This window comes from Melozone crissalis, unplaced genomic scaffold (genome assembly GCF_028551555.1).
Source record: "Melozone crissalis strain CALT ecotype California unplaced genomic scaffold, PUWL_Pcris_2 ptg000016l_1, whole genome shotgun sequence".
Taxonomy (NCBI): domain Eukaryota; kingdom Metazoa; phylum Chordata; class Aves; order Passeriformes; family Passerellidae; genus Melozone; species Melozone crissalis.
In genome coordinates, this window is record NW_026535794.1 from 39707988 (window position 1) to 39727476 (window position 19489).

General features: G+C 36.8%; 1 protein-coding gene across 3 annotated transcripts in view; it reads right to left on the bottom strand.

Moving 5' to 3' along the window:
* The window catches only part of TOP2B (DNA topoisomerase II beta), a 62322-nt gene that overhangs the window by 33290 nt on the left and 9543 nt on the right, over positions 1–19489 (bottom strand). For all 3 annotated transcript variants that reach the window (XM_054273231.1, XM_054273232.1, XM_054273230.1), the window contains exons 2-8: positions 10378–10551; positions 9605–9695; positions 7613–7676; positions 6239–6384; positions 5737–5834; positions 4101–4313; positions 3850–4023 (exon numbers count right to left, since the gene is read on the bottom strand). In XM_054273231.1, coding sequence (XP_054129206.1) covers positions 3850–4023; positions 4101–4313; positions 5737–5834; positions 6239–6384; positions 7613–7676; positions 9605–9695; positions 10378–10551 — 960 coding nt within the window. The remainder of the gene's footprint in view (positions 1–3849; positions 4024–4100; positions 4314–5736; positions 5835–6238; positions 6385–7612; positions 7677–9604; positions 9696–10377; positions 10552–19489) is intronic.

The following is a 19489-nucleotide window of genomic DNA, read 5'->3' on the forward strand; positions in this document are numbered from 1 at the left end:
CTGCTCTTTAAAGCTGTATTTAAAATAGAACTGAGGAGGAAAAAAAAAGCTTTTGACAGGTATGAAGAAGTATAGGATAGATAAGAAATAAGTAAGAGAAAACAAAACCAAGAATAAACAGCAGCCAAAAAGCTAGCAATCAAACCCCAAAAGTTAGGATTCTACATTTTAAGGCAGAACATGCATGTGTAAAGACTGAAGATGTAAAGAAGTTTAATTGATGGGATAGCAGCTGTTCTCAGCTTCATGCAGAAAGCAGAGATTTAAATTAAAAAAAAAAAAAAGAGTAGATAAAACCAAAATGGTTAAGCTAGTAAATATTATTAGTCATAACCAAACCAGCAGTTGCACTTCAAAGAAACCATCTATGGTTTCTCTCAGTTCCTAGAGTCATCTACTAAAACAGCAACACAAACCATTAGAAGCACCCTGCAAAGTCTTTTCTCATGGCATTTCTTCTAAAAAAAACAGCCAACCAAAAAACCCACATCTAAACCCCAAAAGCTGCCAAAATTAAAACACAACAGTTTGTATCCACCAATAGATGACAGAGTTTCAGTAGAGGGAGAGTTCAATGGAAAGCTGATCTATCAATATCCTGCCACTTTAAAGAAAAATAAATCCATTTCCAAAGTGTAAAGAAAAGCTATTACTGGAAAATATCGAATTACACATTTCAAAATCATTCCACACTTGAATGGCAATCTTGAAATGCATTTCTTTTACTCATCACATTGCTGAAAATTTATGCTTATGGGAACATCTCAATATATTTTTGCATTTAAAGATTTAGCAATTTTTAAATTTTGCTAAAAGTAGCATCTGACATACCAAGAAAACCAGCAATTTACTAGTTATACAGCAGTTCACCATTCCTGAGTCCATTCTTAAGCAGCTGTGAGTGAGGGATGCTCAGAGCTCAGAGTTGGGACCTTCTCAACCATCTCACCAGCAGGTGGCAAATGGACCAGAACAGCCTGGAACTGCCCCAGCTGTCAGAACAATTCCATAAAAGACACAAAGGCAAAAACACCCTCTGAATCTAGAGGGCTGCCAAAGACTGTTACAACTTCTGAATTACGGGGAAAGAGAGCTAGAACTGCATAACCTTCTTTTTCCAGAAGGTAATGATAGAAACTTGCAAACTTCAGGATGCAAAGATATGTAAGTTAAGTGCTAACAAAAATCTTAAAAATGAAGCTTTGACTGCCTCCTATATACTTCTTTCTATTCTATTCTATTCTATTCTATTCTTCTCATAGCCACCAGTTTCCATTGATTTGGAGATAAGATACAGACAAATGGTTTATATGGTAGAAAAATTCAGAAGCTAACTATAAATTTGAAGTTTTCATTTAATTAGTTTTACAATTTCAATCCTATTTTCTTCTCCATTTAAAAAAATTATATTTATTTTATGAAAATAAATCTGAAATCTAGAATAATCCTGAACTTCTTGCTGAACTCCAGCAAATTTTAGCACGTTGGAATTCTCTCTCCATGCAAGTCTACCTTCTGAAACTGCAAATGTATTGGCTGAACATTTCTGCTAAAATAACTGGTAATATTACAGTTAGCAGTGCCACCATATTAAAGCATATACATAGCATTAGATTGCTATGTTAATAGTTGAGGTTTCTATTACAATTTTTGCCACAGTTACTATTTGAAATTCAGAACTTAAGAAGACCATGTTTAATCAGTTTTCAAGTCTCACTGAAGGTTATCTGTACAACTGTCAACAGCTACAAACATTCTTTGAAATGCTGTATCAGAGCCTGAAGTCAAATTTTGTGGTGGTCTACTATGGCAAAATTTTGATTAAATGGGGAGCTGAAAAAGGTAACAAATTTACACAAAATAAGCAAGGGAGTTGTACCTCAAAATACTGCCTGACCTCCCAAACACCTCTCAAAAAACACCATGACAGCAACCTAAAAAAACTTACTTGCAATTTACAGCAAGTTTAAAAAAAGATGGAGGAAAGTTACAGCTGGGTGAAATTTACCCAGACTCAGAAACAAAAAGCTGTCAGCAAACAGTGACAATTAACAGCTAGCATGAGCTCCTCACCTGATAAGGGGGTAGGCAGCTGATGCAGTTAATTACTTCCCATTATGTCCCATCACTGGGTAGCTGCTCAAAAATTGCTGGTGAGGGGGTTCCTGCCCCAGCATCCCACACCCAGTAACACACATAAAGCACGGATTGAGAGAGTGGGGAAAACTAGAAATTACACCACTTACTTTTGAAGAATACACAGAACTTTTCCCTAAGCATTTTCCAAAAGAATACATGACAATGTATGTGTAACTACATGATGGTGAAAATTGATCCAGAAGAGTAAAATGCAAAATCTTCAGAGTAAGTGTATGCAATTTATTTTACTTAGGAATCAGGAACTATTCAGTTTTTTCAAACAATTTTTTTTTAGCTTCCTATCACCCATAATGAAGTTTCTCTATATTACCAGTTTCTTCATGAAAGTATTGTACATCTCTTTAAGGTCATGTTGTTTTTCATCTTTATGCTGCACAAAGAGGCCTGAACTAAACCCTTCAACTACCTGATTTGTCATCCCTAGCTTTAACCAAGTTTTTAATTGTAATGCACACTTAAAAAGTAAATATTCTACAATTAAATTAATTAAATTAAATTAAATTAAACTTGCCCAGTTACCACAGAACATTCATTCAGCTACACTGAGAGTGACTGAAAAGAAGTCATGTAATAAAAATTATGTCCCACCAAACACTAGCTAACACCCAAGATTAACACTGACAATTCTGGGCACCTGCCAGACTAAGTGTAACCACTGGTGCTTATGAACCATTTGTGCTACCATTAGAATTTTCTTCTGACTCTTTCAACAGAGATGTGAGCAAGGAGAGGTTTCAAAGTGCCTGATTAACAATTCTTACCTTTCCCATCTTTTGGAAAGCTCACAGTTAAGATTCTCTAGAAACAGTCTCACCTGTTACTAGGACTGCTTGTTCTAATCTTGTTAAATCCAGCTTGCTAGATTTGCTAACCTCTAATAACTAGACTGCTTAATAACAGCTAACAGCTTAACTGCCTAGTTGTTAGGTCACTCATCCAGTGCAGTTTGTGAAGAGCAGAAGTGACAAAGACGTTTTTTTCACCATGGTGGACCACAGATCCCTAAAGCTGGTTCATGCCAAAAGGGTGTGTAAATAAGAGTCATGCTGGTTGATTTCAGGTGATCACCTTCCTGCCTGACCATCCCCATAAGTCGAGAAGCACCGAGCTGTACTTTATTTAGTATGCTGAGCACATTGCTAACTTAAGATGTTTCTTTCTTATTATATCACTACTACTGTAGTTGCAAAGAAAACCTAGGTATCCTTATGAAGATACGCAAATAAAAGAAAATTAATCTCAACAACTTCAGGGCAACTTTTTCCATCACGGACAGCCGTTTCTCAAGGGCACCAAACGCCATTTTTGTCCTCCAAACTTGCTACTGGTAGCTTTAAAGGTATTTGTACACTTTTAAACTTTACTTTCAGAATTATCTTATTACAATTTGTTTAAGAGGAAGAAATAAATTAGTTCCATTTTCTTCAACACTATGTATGCTCACATAAGATATCAGTATCAGCAATAATGATTACTAGCATTTTCAAAAGTAGTGCTTATGTAGAAATACTGCTATGAATGTATTTTGATTGCATCCAATTGCTCTGCCAGCTCCTCTCATGCAGTGGATTACCTCACCTATTTATTTATAGCAACCCAGACTCACTGTTTTATCAAACACCTGACTGGGCATAGCCTCGGCACGCATTTTATCATTTCCATTTTGTACCATTTGATCTAACCACTCACCTTTGTGGTAGCTATGCTATTTACAAAGCTGATCTGCTGGAACCCTTTCTCACTCAGAGTGAGGCACACATCCCATCGTTCATTCACGACTTCGTGGATGACTTTGAGCGCGACTCCGGTTTCATCCAGCTTGTCCTTCACGTAAAGATCTACGTAGCTGCGAAACCCATTTACCTACAAGGAGCAGGTCACAGTCAAATATCTGCACCAAATACTCAGGACACTCAAGATATATCAAGTGATGTTCTTACAGGTAGTTTCTTCCCATTCAACATGACTTTGACTCCTTTGCACGACCCAGCCAAATCATAGGCTCGTCTTGTCATCAGGGCCACAATATCCTTATCAAGCTTTTCCATTTTAAATTTAGACAGATCTGGCTGGAATGTAATGCATGTGTAGTCATCACCTTCAAAATGCTTAATCTTGGGTTCAGAGGTCTTCATCATGTTGTTCATCCAAGTCTTTGGAAACAAAACATTTTAGATGTTACTTTACAACACATTATCCTCCTCCTTTATTCCCTTTTCTAGCTATGCTGGGATTGCAACAGCATACACAAGAAAAAGCTCACAAACTTCCTTTAGAAATTTCCTCTGGTAAAACACTACACAAAGTTAATTGATTTACAGAGGTAAGCACAAGCATAGGTGACAGCATATTTGTGGTTTCTGGAAACCTGCAGGTATTATTACACTGAGGGACATGATTCTAATGCATGTGGAGTCTCCCACAGAACTCCCAAAATTAGATACAAGTGAGCTGGGATTACAGTCCTTGTTACCCATCCATTTAACACTTTCAATCTACTACACACCTCTCCAGAGAGGCTTTTTAGTCCCTGTGCAGAGACTTAGTAGTCTCCAATTGAGCATCTTGGTGGCTGTGCAGTGTGCCAAAAAAAACCCCAAAAACCCAAGGTGCTCAGATTTGACTCACAAATCTTGTGTCGCTCCCTGTTTAAGAACATGGACACATCTGCATGATCAAGCAGATATCTGCTCACAGCATATATCAAAGCTCAGTTCTAATAAATTTTCACAGATGTTGAAAATACTGCAAACAGAGCACTTCAAGCCATAAAGCATTTAGTAATTTTCAAAAAGTACACTTGAACCAATATTAATTTGCCCTTTGGCAGTCAGCATAAAATATTACATTTTTTAAGAGACAGGCGTAACAGATTAAGTGTATTATTTATGTAGTGATACGAAGCATGACCAGAAAATTAATTAATTGTCCAGAAAGTAAGAAAAGAAAGCCCCCAGCTGGGAAAGACTGTAATGCCAAGGAACTTTGGTATATAATACTCTGACAAAGTACTTTAAACTTTTAGAAAGGTGGCCATTTCAAAGCTATATACAGTAGACCTCATTCTTGGTCTATATGCTAACAATGAGCATTGGGTTCAGGTGGAGGGGTTTGCACTCAAGTCCACCTGGGGCTAGTTAAATTCATGACATAAAAAATGAAAAATCTGTTTCTTAACACCATACAAAATTACACAGATAATTGTTTCCATGTTTGCATAGCTAAGCAGAAAGATTTTTTTGACAGATTATACAACAGCAATTCCAAAATGTTTCAACTGACTATGTTCCTTTTCACAGGTACATGAATATAAGTTAGTTTTAACAGAAATTTGGGGGATTTTTAGTCACCAAACAGTCCAAAGAAAGTATTATTTTACCCAAGAAGCCTAACATAAGAAATGCCAATTTTTACCAACTGAACTAACCTAGCCTGAAAATTCTACACATCCCTCTGAATGAGAAATTATCGATTTTGTTCTACATTCCTGAAATACATGTGTTCAATATATGTGTTCAAAGTCCTGTAACTACAGGAACAAAAGAAAAAGGACAGAAGCTTTGAACACTTCTATACCTGCTTAAAGCTGTGCTTGTACTCCTTGCAAGCAGTTTCAACTGTAAACTTTGTACTAAATATGTTACAAAGTTTTGCACCATAGCCATTGCGTCCACCTGAAAAAAACAACATATAGTAAACTACAGTTAGTTTAAATTTAGGATAATAAACCATATCCTAATTTATCAAATTTATTTTTCCCTGCATTTCAGGAGCAGAAGTGTTAAAATATTCATATACATTACAATTAAAATAGAGAAGTATGTTGTTTGTTACTCAGTAATGAGTACTGACATTAGAGATGTAAATGTAAAGGTCTCTGTAAACGCTGGTATTAAAAGAGGAAACGTAGGATATTTCCTTTAAGTCTTTTTACTCTAATAAAGAGCTAAAGTAATGGTGACTGAGTAATCACCTGCTATGAAACAGAAAATAAAGACAAAAATTGAGAAGGGGAAGCATACTGAAGAGTCACACAATGGCTTAACTGAATAAAACAAAGCACATTAAATAGCCTTGCCTGTAACTTTTTTCTCATCATCATCATAGTTGCTGGAAGTTAGTAGCTGCCCAAAGATTAAAGCAGGTACGTATACTTTCTCTACTTTGTGTTCCACAACTGGTATCCCCTTTCCATTATTCCATATGCTGATAATGTTTGATTCCCTAGAAAATAGTGAAGACATTAAGCAAATGAATGCAATCTTGGAAACAGACTTCTGCATACCTGTTTAAACACAGTAAATAAAATTGACTACACAAAAATACAGCAAAAGACCATATTCTTACCACATTTACTTAGAGCTCTAATGATTTTAATTACAAAAAGCTCCACTTATTTTTGCTTATTAGATGTCTTGGAAGAAAGAGCTTAATTGTCCATACACAACAGTATTTCATACAATGATAATAACCCCAAAAAATCTGTTTGAAGAGCTTTCACTGTCAACATGAACTGCCATAGGATCCTGACATTCAGTGACAGAATTAAACTCAAGATAGAGATGTAGCTTTTAAGGTTTCATTGAAGTCCATCCAGACAAGTTATCATCTGTTTAGAAGTGCTATTTCTGAGTTATGATAAATATTGTGACTTATTTTATGTATCAGTGCCAAATCCATCAATATTTGGCATCATTAATATTTCTAGCTCTTACACAGGATTTTCATTTTTGAGTATTAGAGAGTTCAAAATCAGGACAGGTCTAGCAAATTTAAACATTTACAATTTCCCTTCTACTCCATGATGGAAGTGGAAAAATCACTTCTCAGCATATTTACCCTAAAGGTTAGGTCTGAAAACTAGCTACTAAATCATTTATTATTCAGTTAAATGTCAGTGAAAAAGTACTACCAAAGGAACCCAATCAGCATCTATTTAAATACAGTACTTCTCACCTAAAATTATCTCTTCAAGTATTCAGTTTCAAAAAACAAGGTAATGAAGTGTTTGCAATATGAAGTTTCAGTGTGATATAGATGACTAATTCAAACAGTCTTATCCTAATACTGAAGGAGTTAACACAGAAGTTCAAGAGGGACAAAACTGTGTTAAAAAACCTCAAAGCTGGTATTTAAGATTTGTAAAGAGCCTGGCTGGCTTCAGTTATGCACTGCCAATTTAAATTTATCATAAATTTTATGAACTTCTGGTTTTAAGTTTCATTGAAACCTTAACAAATACTTAAGGAAAGCAATTATTATAAATTCAGAATGGTAGCACTTAATGTTAACCACTTTTAATTCACCCCATCTTAAAATATGAAACTAATGGAAACAATTCCAAAAATATTCTGTTTTCAAGAAATTCAATTTCATCAGTAAAATCATTTGTACAAATCTAAACTGCAATAGCACTGGCAGGGAAAGCAAATGAAAACATGCTTTTACTTACGGATCAATGGATATTTTAATACAAGTCATATTCTTGTCCCTCTGCTTATTGTCAGCAGCATTTACTATGAAACAAAGTAGCACAAATTAACACTTCATAGGCAATTATTAATCTCTTGGTCTGTAAAAGTGATTTTATACATATTCCACCACCAGTTACAACAGTCCAGGTATTTCTTAATCTGGCAGCTCTTTGTATATATTTCATATCTTAGCACTGGAGTCTATAAATACAACCAAGTGACTACAAGAAGATATTTTTCAACCTTCTTATAATTACTGATTCTATTTCTAGCAGTTAGACTATCTCAGAAATAAATATAGAAGTGTATTTTGTGAGCTCATAACTGTTCTTAACATACTGAGCACCTCATTCTTCTCTTGTTGTTCTTGTTTGGATATTCACGGCAGTATATGGATGAGAAACCCTAGAAACTTATATGATCACCAGACCAGTTTACACATGGAAACCCACCAAGAAAGTGACATTCATTAAGGAGTGTTTTGACTGCAGCAAAAGCTCTCTTGAAAGAGCCTGCAACATGCAAGACTTGTAACAAACAGTCCACAGTTTAGGAACAAAACAAGGACAACTGGAAATTAACATTCAACCAGAATTTAGTTGAATTGCACTGCCATGTATATGAACTACAGGAAGCAGAAATGTGACTGTGGCCATTAAACATGAAAACACATCACAGTATTTTTCAGTTTCTGTCTCATCATCCATGAAACAGATGAAGGTAAAACCCCAAAACACCAAAGTACAATATCTTAACAGCTGACAAGGACCTCAGTATAAGATCAGATATTTCAAAGTGCTTTTGCTAAAATCATGAAGTTTCATTCAAAAGCATGCATAGCCAAAATGTCCCATTTTCATAATTTTATTACATTGTCCCCTAGCTCTCAAACCACACTCTCTGGAGCACTTATCAGTGCTTCATAAAGCAGCAATAAGCCATGAAATACTACAATAACGACAGAATATGATCGTCCTTCTGAATGGGACAATATGGAAGTGGTCTCCCTAACATGAAAAGCCAAAAAACTTAGATTTGTGAGGCAGCACTCAAAACAGGAGCGATAAAAGGTTTTCATTACCATGTTTATCAAATTAAGTAATAAGTTAAAAATAATATAGAAAAAATATTAAGCATTATTTTCCATCTGGTAAAGATATATTGCTTCAAACATGACAATGCTGTAAAGCAATTTTAGAGATGTAGAAAAGTTGTGAACCTAACAAAGGTCATAACAAAGCTGACCTCAGTAGACCATAATTTAATTTATGAGATAATCCTACCAAATCCTTTAAACAGAATTTCATAAAAGCTCATAAGTCCAAAATTTCATGTCAATTAGATCAGTTCAGAAGACAGCACAGTATTCAGATATTCCACATCTCTGCTGCTGATTAGTGTGTGCCTGTCACCAACAGAATATCATCAACTAGCAAGTCACAGTAACTTTTTTTTGTGCCTCAGTCATAATGCTTTTTAATGGCAGTATGATACTCATTTATTTTAAAACTGTATGAAGTCTAGAAATGATCTATGAAAACTACCACCACTATCCCTCTGTAGAGGAGGAGGAAGTTTTAATGATTGATGAAAGGATGATCTAAGTGAACACTCAGACATCTCAGAAGTTGCATTCTTTCAGAGGAATAATCTTCTTTCAAATGTCACTTTAAACTGTAGCCCTAAAAACTCTTCACAGATTAAAAATCTTGTAACAATATTGATCATAAAGAATGACCTAGTTTGGATATTCAGTAACAAATATTTACATTTTCTTACAAGTTCAGCTGAAAACTCTTCCCTTTTAAAATGTTCTATAGCTCCAGAATGCACTAAATTTTTAAGCTCTATAGTTTAGCAGGACTCAAGTCTGGGATTTAAACTTAGATACAAGTTTATGTACTTTGAGAGCACTTAGAAAAGCTTGTACTCCACAATGCTAAGGCAGTATTATTGTTAAAGATACTTACCAAGAATTTCATCAAAGATCTTGTACAAGCCTGGAACAAAGGTAACTTCTCTGCAATTCATTCCTACATCTTCATCATAAACCCACATTAACTACATGGAAACAAAGTAAAATAAAAGTATTTACTGTCTTGGTAAACCAGTCTATGATTCTCTAAGATCTATTTTCTTCAGGATCTTTCCTCTTACAGTCTGATTACTGCAGCCATACAAGACAAAAGCACAAGTCTGCAGAAGTTATAGCAAGCACCCACAAAGATTCCATAACAAAAATCTATTATTTTCTGCTTGGCAGGAACTCCCAACAGTACAGAAAGTGAAGTTCAAAGCAATTTACAACTTCACAAAAACAAATGAAGAAAGTGCCAGCAGGAGGCTCAAATTCTCTGTTCTCTACCTAAACCAAGAGACCAAAGCGTTTTTGCACCTGGTATAAATGCTACTTACAAATAAGCATAGATATGTGTGTGCACATAAGCATGTTTGTGAACACAGACCTATACACACAGAGCTGTCTGCTCACACACATAGGTGTTTGTGTTTTGACTGGATTTCAGTATTTTTTGATCCTATCTTTCCAGATGAACCCAGCACTACATGCCTTAAAGCAAGTCCTATCTCCTTCCTACACATGCATACATAAACAAGACCACAGTTTTCAACCTTCTAATTCAGAAAACTGTGAAACCACAGATGGGTCTATTTAATAACCATAACACACATTTCCTCATCAAAACAACAAAAACCATTAAGATGTAAATTTAGTGACCCTTACCTGAGTTAGGGGTTCAACTGACCCAATGTAGGTATCTGGACGGAGGAGGATGTGCTCAAGCTGAGTCTTTTTCTGATAAACCCTCTCAACAGACATCTTCTTTGAAGTGTCATTTTTATTAATGCTTTCTGAGTCTTCCTTTTTTGAAGCATTCATCTGATTATCAAATAATGTCTAAAAAACCAAACCAAACCAACAATCAACCTCATTCAATCTGTCACTCGAGATATAAACAAAATCTGACAGAGATTTAAATTACAATCAAAACTTGTCATGTAATTTAAATGTTAAGTTTTCAGATGTATTAAGATAAAGCTATCCTTGCAACAGAGAAAAACCAACAGATTACATGACAGAACCTTAACAAATTGTTGCATATTCAAACTTCAGCAATTTACTAAACACAATAAACCAAAATAAGGAAACAACAGCACAAAAGGCACCCATTTCTTCACGTTAAGTATTTATAACACCCATTTTGTGTATAAGCATTTGAATCCAAACCACTGAAAATGTTCCAAATGATAACAGCAATACTACACTTTTACATTATAGTCTGGACAATTCATTCAGCAGGACTTAAACACTATAATGCCTCTCCTACTGGCTCCTCAATTACTATAATTTACATTTTCTATTGAAGTGATCAAACCTGATACAATCCCAGAATGCTTTATGATGAAAGGAGAGACATTATTTACAAGAGCATATCGAGGAATGACAAGGGGGAATGGCTTCAAACTCAAAGAGCAGGTTTAGATTACATATTAGGAAGACATTCTTTCCTGTGAGGATGGTGAGGCACTGGAACAGGTGCCCAGAGAAGCTGTGGATGCCCCATCCCTGGGAATGTTCAGGCTGGATGGAATTTTGAGGAACCTGGTCTGGTGGGAGGTGTCCCTGCCCATGGCAGGGGGGTTGGAACTCGATGATCTTTAATTTAAGGTCCCTTCTAACCCAGGTCATTCTATTACTCTAGTAAATAAGCCAAGAACTATAAGGAGAGAATCACATAGGCTAACATTAGAATTTAAACAGAATTCAAGCCTAATCTGTCTGGATTTTATGAAAACTACCTTGAAGAACAGTTTTATGGTAAACTAACCCACTTTGGGATGGGGAGGGAGGTGAGATAAAGAGATATGGTGCACTTTCAGCAATTTATCCTGATAGATACTTCCTTGCCATTGAATGAAAACCACATAATAAAAGGTTAAACTCAGAACAACCAAATAAAGACTGGCCCTCTTCTGAGGCAGTAAAAGCATACAAAGAGACTAGTAATGATGTTTTACAGTGTGCATTCCTATCCATAAACTGGAATTATCTAAATTATCTTAAAAAGGCCAGTAAATGTAACTTTAGCTCACATGATTTATTTGCCTGGCTTAGGAAGATATAAGAAATTCTGTCTCCACCCACCCAGTACCTGAAATTGCCTCCTTCTCTCAGAGGGGCTTTATCAACTCTGAAGCAGGTGTTACATGACCAGCAGAAACCATCACCAGACAAATAATGAGGGCAAAACCCACTTGCCACTGGGGCAAATGTTCTCCCTCTCATTTATCTGTTTCCAGTATGTGTCTGTATAAAGTAAATACAGGCATGTATAAAGTAAATACAGTAAATACAGGCTCCAACCTTCAATTAACCAGTCCTCCTGCAAATTTTGTGGCCAAAAGGAAGTGCAATCACTTCTCCCTCAATCTAGCTTTTGTTGCAGCCTCAGATAGCACTGAAAGCAAAGGGCAAGAAAGCACATGAATCCTTTGGAAAAAAGGAGCAAAGGATACTGAACTCACACTAACAACTTCAGCAGAATCAAAAAGCCAAACACCAACCTATGCACACAATTCTCCACATATTAATCTCATTTATCTTCTCCAGCTTCTCAGGCTTTGATGCCTCTCCCTCTCCCCCTTCCTAGCCCAGCCAGCACAAGAATAAAGCATTTATTTCTATTCATAACATGGGAAATCACCTTTCTCCTCCAGATTTAAAGATCACATTTTTCTAGTTTATTTATGGAAATTCTAGGAAGCACACTTCCAGAACTTTGAGAGAGGCAGATTGTGTGCAGCAGTGATGACAACCACCAATTATTTGGCCACGAGTAAACCTGAATATGCCAAATGAGAACAAAATTCTCTATTAGCTACTCCTGTATCTGACAGCATCCAGAGGAAAAGGGGAAAAAACCCAGGGAATCCCACAATCTGGCACCAGGATTACACACAGCAGAGTTGGAACCACAACACTAGCTCTCATGACTATTCTTCTGGAGTCTATCTCATTTTCTGCCAAACAGGGAAGTTGCAGAATCACATGGGTGATTAGAGGGCTTTGATATCCAAGTTAATTTAGCCTTCACAGTTATTTGGTTGTAAACTGTGATAACCCTGCCACCACCACTCTCAAAATATTAACTGTGAATCAACTAAGCAAGAAGAAAAGGAGCAGAACTTTGCAAATAGGTGCATTAAACTGATACATGGAAGAGGAGGAATAAGAATTGTTACTACAGAAGCACTGCCAATAGTTGCAACATAATTTTTTTCCAATCAAGTAGTTCTGTGAATGATGTCCAGGCTTCCAGTGAGTTTCACTGTACATGTATATAAATATTTTTTATTTTCTTACCATCTTTGACATCATATCTCATGGGAATTACCCTTAGCTCACTTACTGGTCCCACAGGTCTCTTAACCCTGCTTTACTATGTTCACTTGTTCTGAAGGGATCAGTGACTAGCAGGAAAATAATATAATATTTCTCAGATTAAATAAGTGTTGGAAAAAATGTGAGAGGAGACGTAACTGATATAGAATGCAAAAGAATTCCAGGTGCAAAGACCATTAAAATCCTGTTCAAACAGAACTGTTCCATTTGCTCCCAATTCTTAGGCCATAAGAAGTTTTTACAGCCAGGGAAGTTTGTGATAGGCAGTTACCACATGGTAATTCTTCAGCTGACATGTATATCAGTATTATATTCTCAGGACTGTTCTGAGACAGTTATCCAAAATGTTTCTACTCATCCAGTGTGTGAGGACTGGGATCTAACCATGCAGCACAACACAGCAAACACATTAACACAAAGTGAGAACTTAAACCTTAGCCTAAAAATTTAGGCTACAATTTTCCTACCTCCAATAGCAAAAATGCTATGGGACAAGTAGAGTAAGAGCCAGAAGATTAGCAAAAGTCCATTTGATTGTGATTGAGTAACTCTAGATTGGGAATAATTATTACAGACTAGAATATTGGAAAGGGATTCTGCAAGTTATTTCCTCTAATACAATGCTAGGAAATGCATTTCTGCTTTCCAGCGAAAGTTTTAGTAACAACTTAGAGGAGTTTATATTTTCCAATTTAACAGTAATAAATGTAGAGTATCAAAACTCTATCTTCTGTTGAGATGCTACTTTCAAATTGTTGTCATGTTGACAGACAAGGGAGGTCACAGCTAAAAAAGCTCTACTGCCCAAAAAGAGAAGTGTCCCTTCTTGGGGACACCTGAGGTTTGCTGTAGGACAGCACTAGTAAGGATCCTCTGCTACTGTACTCCCTGGGACACCTATGTCCATTGTTTATAACACACTCATTGGAACATGACAATGTATGATTTAAGAAGGGAGAGAAATACACAAAGGATCAGCAGAACATATTTTCTTTCTGCTCAATGATTTAAAAAAAGGGAAAAAAACTAGTCTTAAAAAACGTCAATGAACTTTAATGCCATAGTTTTTATTAAAACATCACAAAACATGCCAAATTAAATGTTCATTTCATTGTCATAGAGAAGGACAGATTTTATTCATGATGTATGATTTTATTCATACAATACTTCAAGAATCATACATATTCTGCATGGTAAAAAAACCCCTGTTTTTTGTGTTACAAACATTCAGAACTTATTTAACACGCTATTCAAACACAAGCATAAAAGCAAAAGGCCAAAAGTATTCAACTCTACAAGTGAATGTAATTATGCAGGTATGCATGGATCAGAAGTCCACAGAACTGCAGTTTCCTGGGCCAAGCATTTTGGGCTGTCCTGTACCCAGAAAACCAATTCTGAATGTCTTTATCTCCATCTCAAATGGACATTTTTAGAGTTCAAGTGATACTTAGAACTCGTTCCAAAGAAGAGAAAATCTTCATCACCAGAGGATAGATATCTATGGACACAAATATCCTCCACAGTCTTCACATTTTGTGTTCCTTGATAAAAAAGCAAAATAAAACTTAAGTGTTTTCAACTTCTGAATTTCTATTACTTAAAATACAAATAAATCCAACAGGAAAGTCCTCCCCGCCTTTCTTTTTTTGTTTTAAACCGGGCAAGCCCTTAACCACGGCACTGTTTAACTGACAATCTCTGCTGTATATTTTGGAACTGTCTCAAGAATGCCTTTTGTATTCTGTCCTGTAAGAAAGATCTTCATATTGTTAAAGCTTCAATAACACTTCTCAAAACAGCATCAGCTGTTGTTTCATGAGAAAACCCCTAAAGAGAATTAACCAAGTGTCACAAAGGGCTTAAGTCTTCTGCTTCACATTAAGACTGCTTTTTGCTTGTTTGCTTACAGGTTACCCAATGTTCAAGGTCTGCTTTGTAATTTTAATGTTGCCTATTTTTTTTAATTATTTTTATTATTTTTTTAGACACAGTGTATGACTTTCCCAACGCTCTTGTGATATTCAAGACTTTACATATTCTTACTAACCCTGTGGAGTTTCTAACCCTCCAGACTGATGTCAAATACACACATATGGGTAAGTCAGCAAGACAACCATGCTTAAGTAGTTTGGAAAGCTACAATCTATTACACTATTCATCCTCTTTCAAAGACATGCAGTCAAACTTTATACAGTGACCTCTGATGGTGGCAGCTTCCTACATTGCTCTAAAACACAGCATAGTGACAACTGGACAGAAAAACCCCAATTCTCAGGTGACAGCAATTGCTGCACAAGTTATCACATCACCACTATCCTGCATGCTGTCACAACCAGGTCTTACTGTGGCAACTGCTTTCCCCAGGATGGCTGAAATGTCTGCAGAGCTTCCCTTCTGAAGGTGTTTTTGCCATGAATGTATCTAGCACTGTGTGAAACCTGCAGTCATTCTTTCCTTTGGTGATCTCCACAGCCAGAACCCAAGTAGCTGCTGATAGACAAGTTTGGCAACAAGGCTTTTACTGTCTACCTTCAACCCATGAACTCACATACCCTGCTTTGGCATCTTCTTTCTTCACATTTTGCCTTTTTTTTTCATGTTGTGCTCTTACCTGTCGGATTTTCGGCTGTTTAAATGGTCTGGGAAGGCCCGAGGTGGCCTTGGGCCGCCCGCGCTCCAAAGGACGAGAAGGGACTTCAGATCTTTTCTCGGTCTTGGTGTTTATTAAATGCTTATCTAAAAGATTTTCTCTGGGCCTGACAGAGTTCTGCTCAGCAGTCAGCCATGGGCACACACTGAGAGCCCCTGGGGCGGCCACCTATCTTTATACTTGGAGTTACGTATACAATATTTATCATTTTTCTCCAATACCTTTCACCCTTATTAACCAGTACACTTTTAGTAAGGTCCAATCCCAAAGTGCCAACATCACCACAGAAGATGGAGGCCAAGAAGAAGAAGAAGAAGAAGGAGAAGGGCATGCCCCAATTCCTCCATCTTACTTCTCTAGGCCCCCCCTGTACAGAAATCTTAAACCCTGTATCTCACACTCCAATTAACTTATCCCTTCACCGTTCACCCCAGTGAAATCCTCCTATCCTCATACTGATGTCATCTCCCATGTGGGATCAAAGTCCAGCCACCAGACATTTCTGGCAACATTCCAGGACTCCCGAGCCCCCCAGGGGTGGTCTTGGTCACCCTGCACCCCAGTTCTGAGAGGCTGAGATCCCACACTTACCCATTGACATTTCTGTGTATAATAAGGCATGTATGACATCCATATTAAGTTAGAGATTTTTATTGCTTTTTTGTAATGAAAACCAGGTCATGTCATCTTTCTTTGTGTTTTGAGCCACCATGCTGAGTTTGGTTACTTATGCTGCAAACAGCTGTAATTAATACAGCTGAAGCTTAATACACATTTGATCTAGAGAGTTTGGCAGCACCAGAGAAAAGCTATTCCTATCTAAAGACACAATAACATATAAAGCTACAACAAAGAAGGCAGGTTTTATCATCAGTTTCAATATTGCCCCAGCTGGAATATACATCCTTGCTTTGACTCCTTACTTTAAGTGAAGACTTTACTCTTACTTAAGTAGATTAATTGCACACCATAGAAAGTTGAAAAACCTGAAAAATGTTAATATTAATGTCTCTCCCCACTTACCCAAACTTAATTTTGTATTGGTTACTGTCATAGCCTCCTCCACTGCAAAATATCTCCATACAACAACACTAACAAACCATTTTTCTTTAGTCTGCTCATTCCTTCTTATCCCTATTAGGTGGCAAGAAAAGGGCTCATTTCCTACATTGGCAGACAAGCATACATGAGCCTAGAAGAGAATATGTAGGTGAACAAGAAGTTTCCTTCCCTTTGGCTTTGTCTTTTCTGCCTTAAACTCATAAAACTACTCCAAATAATGAATACTCCTGATACATGCTCCTCAATAGGCAAATGCAGCCCTGGGACATAACAATTTAGAAAAGTACATGCCATGTGCCCTACATTTCCTTAAATAAAGTGTAGGATAAGCACATTTAGTGGGACAAGACAGTAAATTTTGAGTGTAATTAAGCTGTAAAACCTTGGGAGGTTAATTAAGTAATGAAAACCACAGATTACAGTTCAAAACAAAACTACCTCTTCTGAGGGAGATATGCTGTATCTACAAAAAAAAAAAAAGTGTAAAAGTGCCTTATGATAATTACTAGGGAATTCTATAGATAACATGCTCTTCTTTATTGTAGTGTGTCATACTGGATCATAATGGCCTCTTCTAGCCCTAGAAAAATTGACAAGGAATACAATTTTACCTAAACATTTTGCAATCTTCCCAAAGAAAACTCTGGCTGAGAATACCTCCCACCATGCAAACAAAACTGGAGGGAGTTTCAAAATAAACCACTCTCCTGCTGTGTTTAACAAATGGTTGGGCTCTCCTGCCAAGATGAAAACACACAAAAGTAACAGTTCCCTTCTACCACAGCAAACTTCCATAGTCTGTCGCATACCATTAGTGACATGAACTAAATCTCTCTATCACATCCTTCCCAGAGCTGATAATTTCCAGAGAATTCACCCAGAACTAGTCTCACCAGTGAGACTAATCCATCTGTTCATTTTAAATTCCTCATTTTATTTTTTTTTAACCTCCTGATTCTGACACTTCGCTCTGGACTCTGAAAACATCACATTACGTGGAGTTTAGTGATGATGATCCAGTTATGGAATAGCTTCAGAATGGTCAGATCTCCCTGATAGAAAATAACAAAACTATCAATTGCTGCCAAAAGGGCAAAATTCCTTCTTTCTTCCCTCCTCTGTTCCTTACAGTGGAATCAAATCCACCTCCCAACAATCTGGTTCAGGGAGCAAAGAGAGTTTTTCCCCATTTTTCATCAACCAGAAGCAACCAGTTGCCCACTAGCTCACTTTTCTGAACAAGCTTGCTAGAGAATCAGACAAGTTAGTGGTGCAAGGAAAAAAGCAGAAACACACAGCTATGGATGTTTAAAAAAACCCTACACTTTTCAACAGGTATTGCTAGATTGCTTAGCTGCATGATGGAATGACACCCTTGGAATTACAGAGTTCATCTTCCTAGTAAATACCTAAACACCATAAAAGTAGCATCATTTTTATTTTAGGATTATTGATACGCAACATAGAGGCACACAAGATTTAAATAAAAATTTAGGGATTTTCTTTCTCCATTCTTTTTGAAGAATAACGCCTTTGTGCAAATATGTATGCTCACTGTAATTACTTCTGACCAGAAAATGAAGTATATTATTTTACATAATAATTCATTTTCAGTCATATTAAGTTAGTACAGCAACAGTCATGCTTTATTTGGCACAGGCTTCTACACAACCCGCAATACATTCAGATCCTGATCCTTACTATATTCTTTAAAAGCAGGTGTCTAACATCTGCCCTTGAGTGATGACAATTAAACTGAATTTTATTGCTAGATTTTTCTGTTGGTCTGAAATTTTTTAGTTGTCTATCCACTGACAAGTTCTATTCCAATACTAACTTTTTTAGTGCTCACACAGCATCAAAAAGTATATCCATGGATGATCTGGTAATAGATAATCTTTTAAGAATCTCTTATTTTCAGCTAAAACTCAGAGACAAACAAGGGAAAACCACTCTAACACAAAAAGGAATTTATTAATGTTATACTTTAAGACACCTTATGACTGTTTTCTTACAGATTCTTACAGATTTTTTACAGGTAACAGTGGTCTTTGGGCTGAAGCTGTTTGATGACAGAATCCCCAAATCTGTTTGGTCCACTGTTTCACCAGCCAGCTCACACATAAGCCCTCCACTAGCCACAAAATCAAAAAGTTTGAGGTTCTGACATCTGAACTTCAGGTTATCAGTATCTGGCTGCACCTCTTTATAACTCATTGTTTCCCACATCCTTGACCTTGTCCTAAGGCTTTACTGCATGACTAGTTTAGCACTGTGAAACTATTCCAGACTCCCAGCACATTTCCATTTCCCAACTGCAAGGATTACTTGCCACAACCTGACAGATTTTTGTTTCTGAAAAACAAAATCATTGAAACCCATACAGGCTGTATGTCAGGTATCACATCAGCACTGTGACATTTTCTTTCAGATGCTCTGGGTCCCATGGCCAGCTTGACCCACACCATACTGCAAGGTATTTTTTTCCCTGCTGACTTATCTTCATTATTAACAAACAAACTTTAGAAAAAACTTTGGGCAGGACTAAGGCAACATTCAAGATGTTCATGCTGCAAGACAGCACCTGGAGAGAACAAATCCAACAGGGCAGTTTTTGAGCTCATGTTAACTGGCATACATGAAGATTTCATCCTGCAGAGCACCCCAAACCCAGGTTTTCTGGTTAGGCTCTGGACTACCACTCACACTCCATTAGTA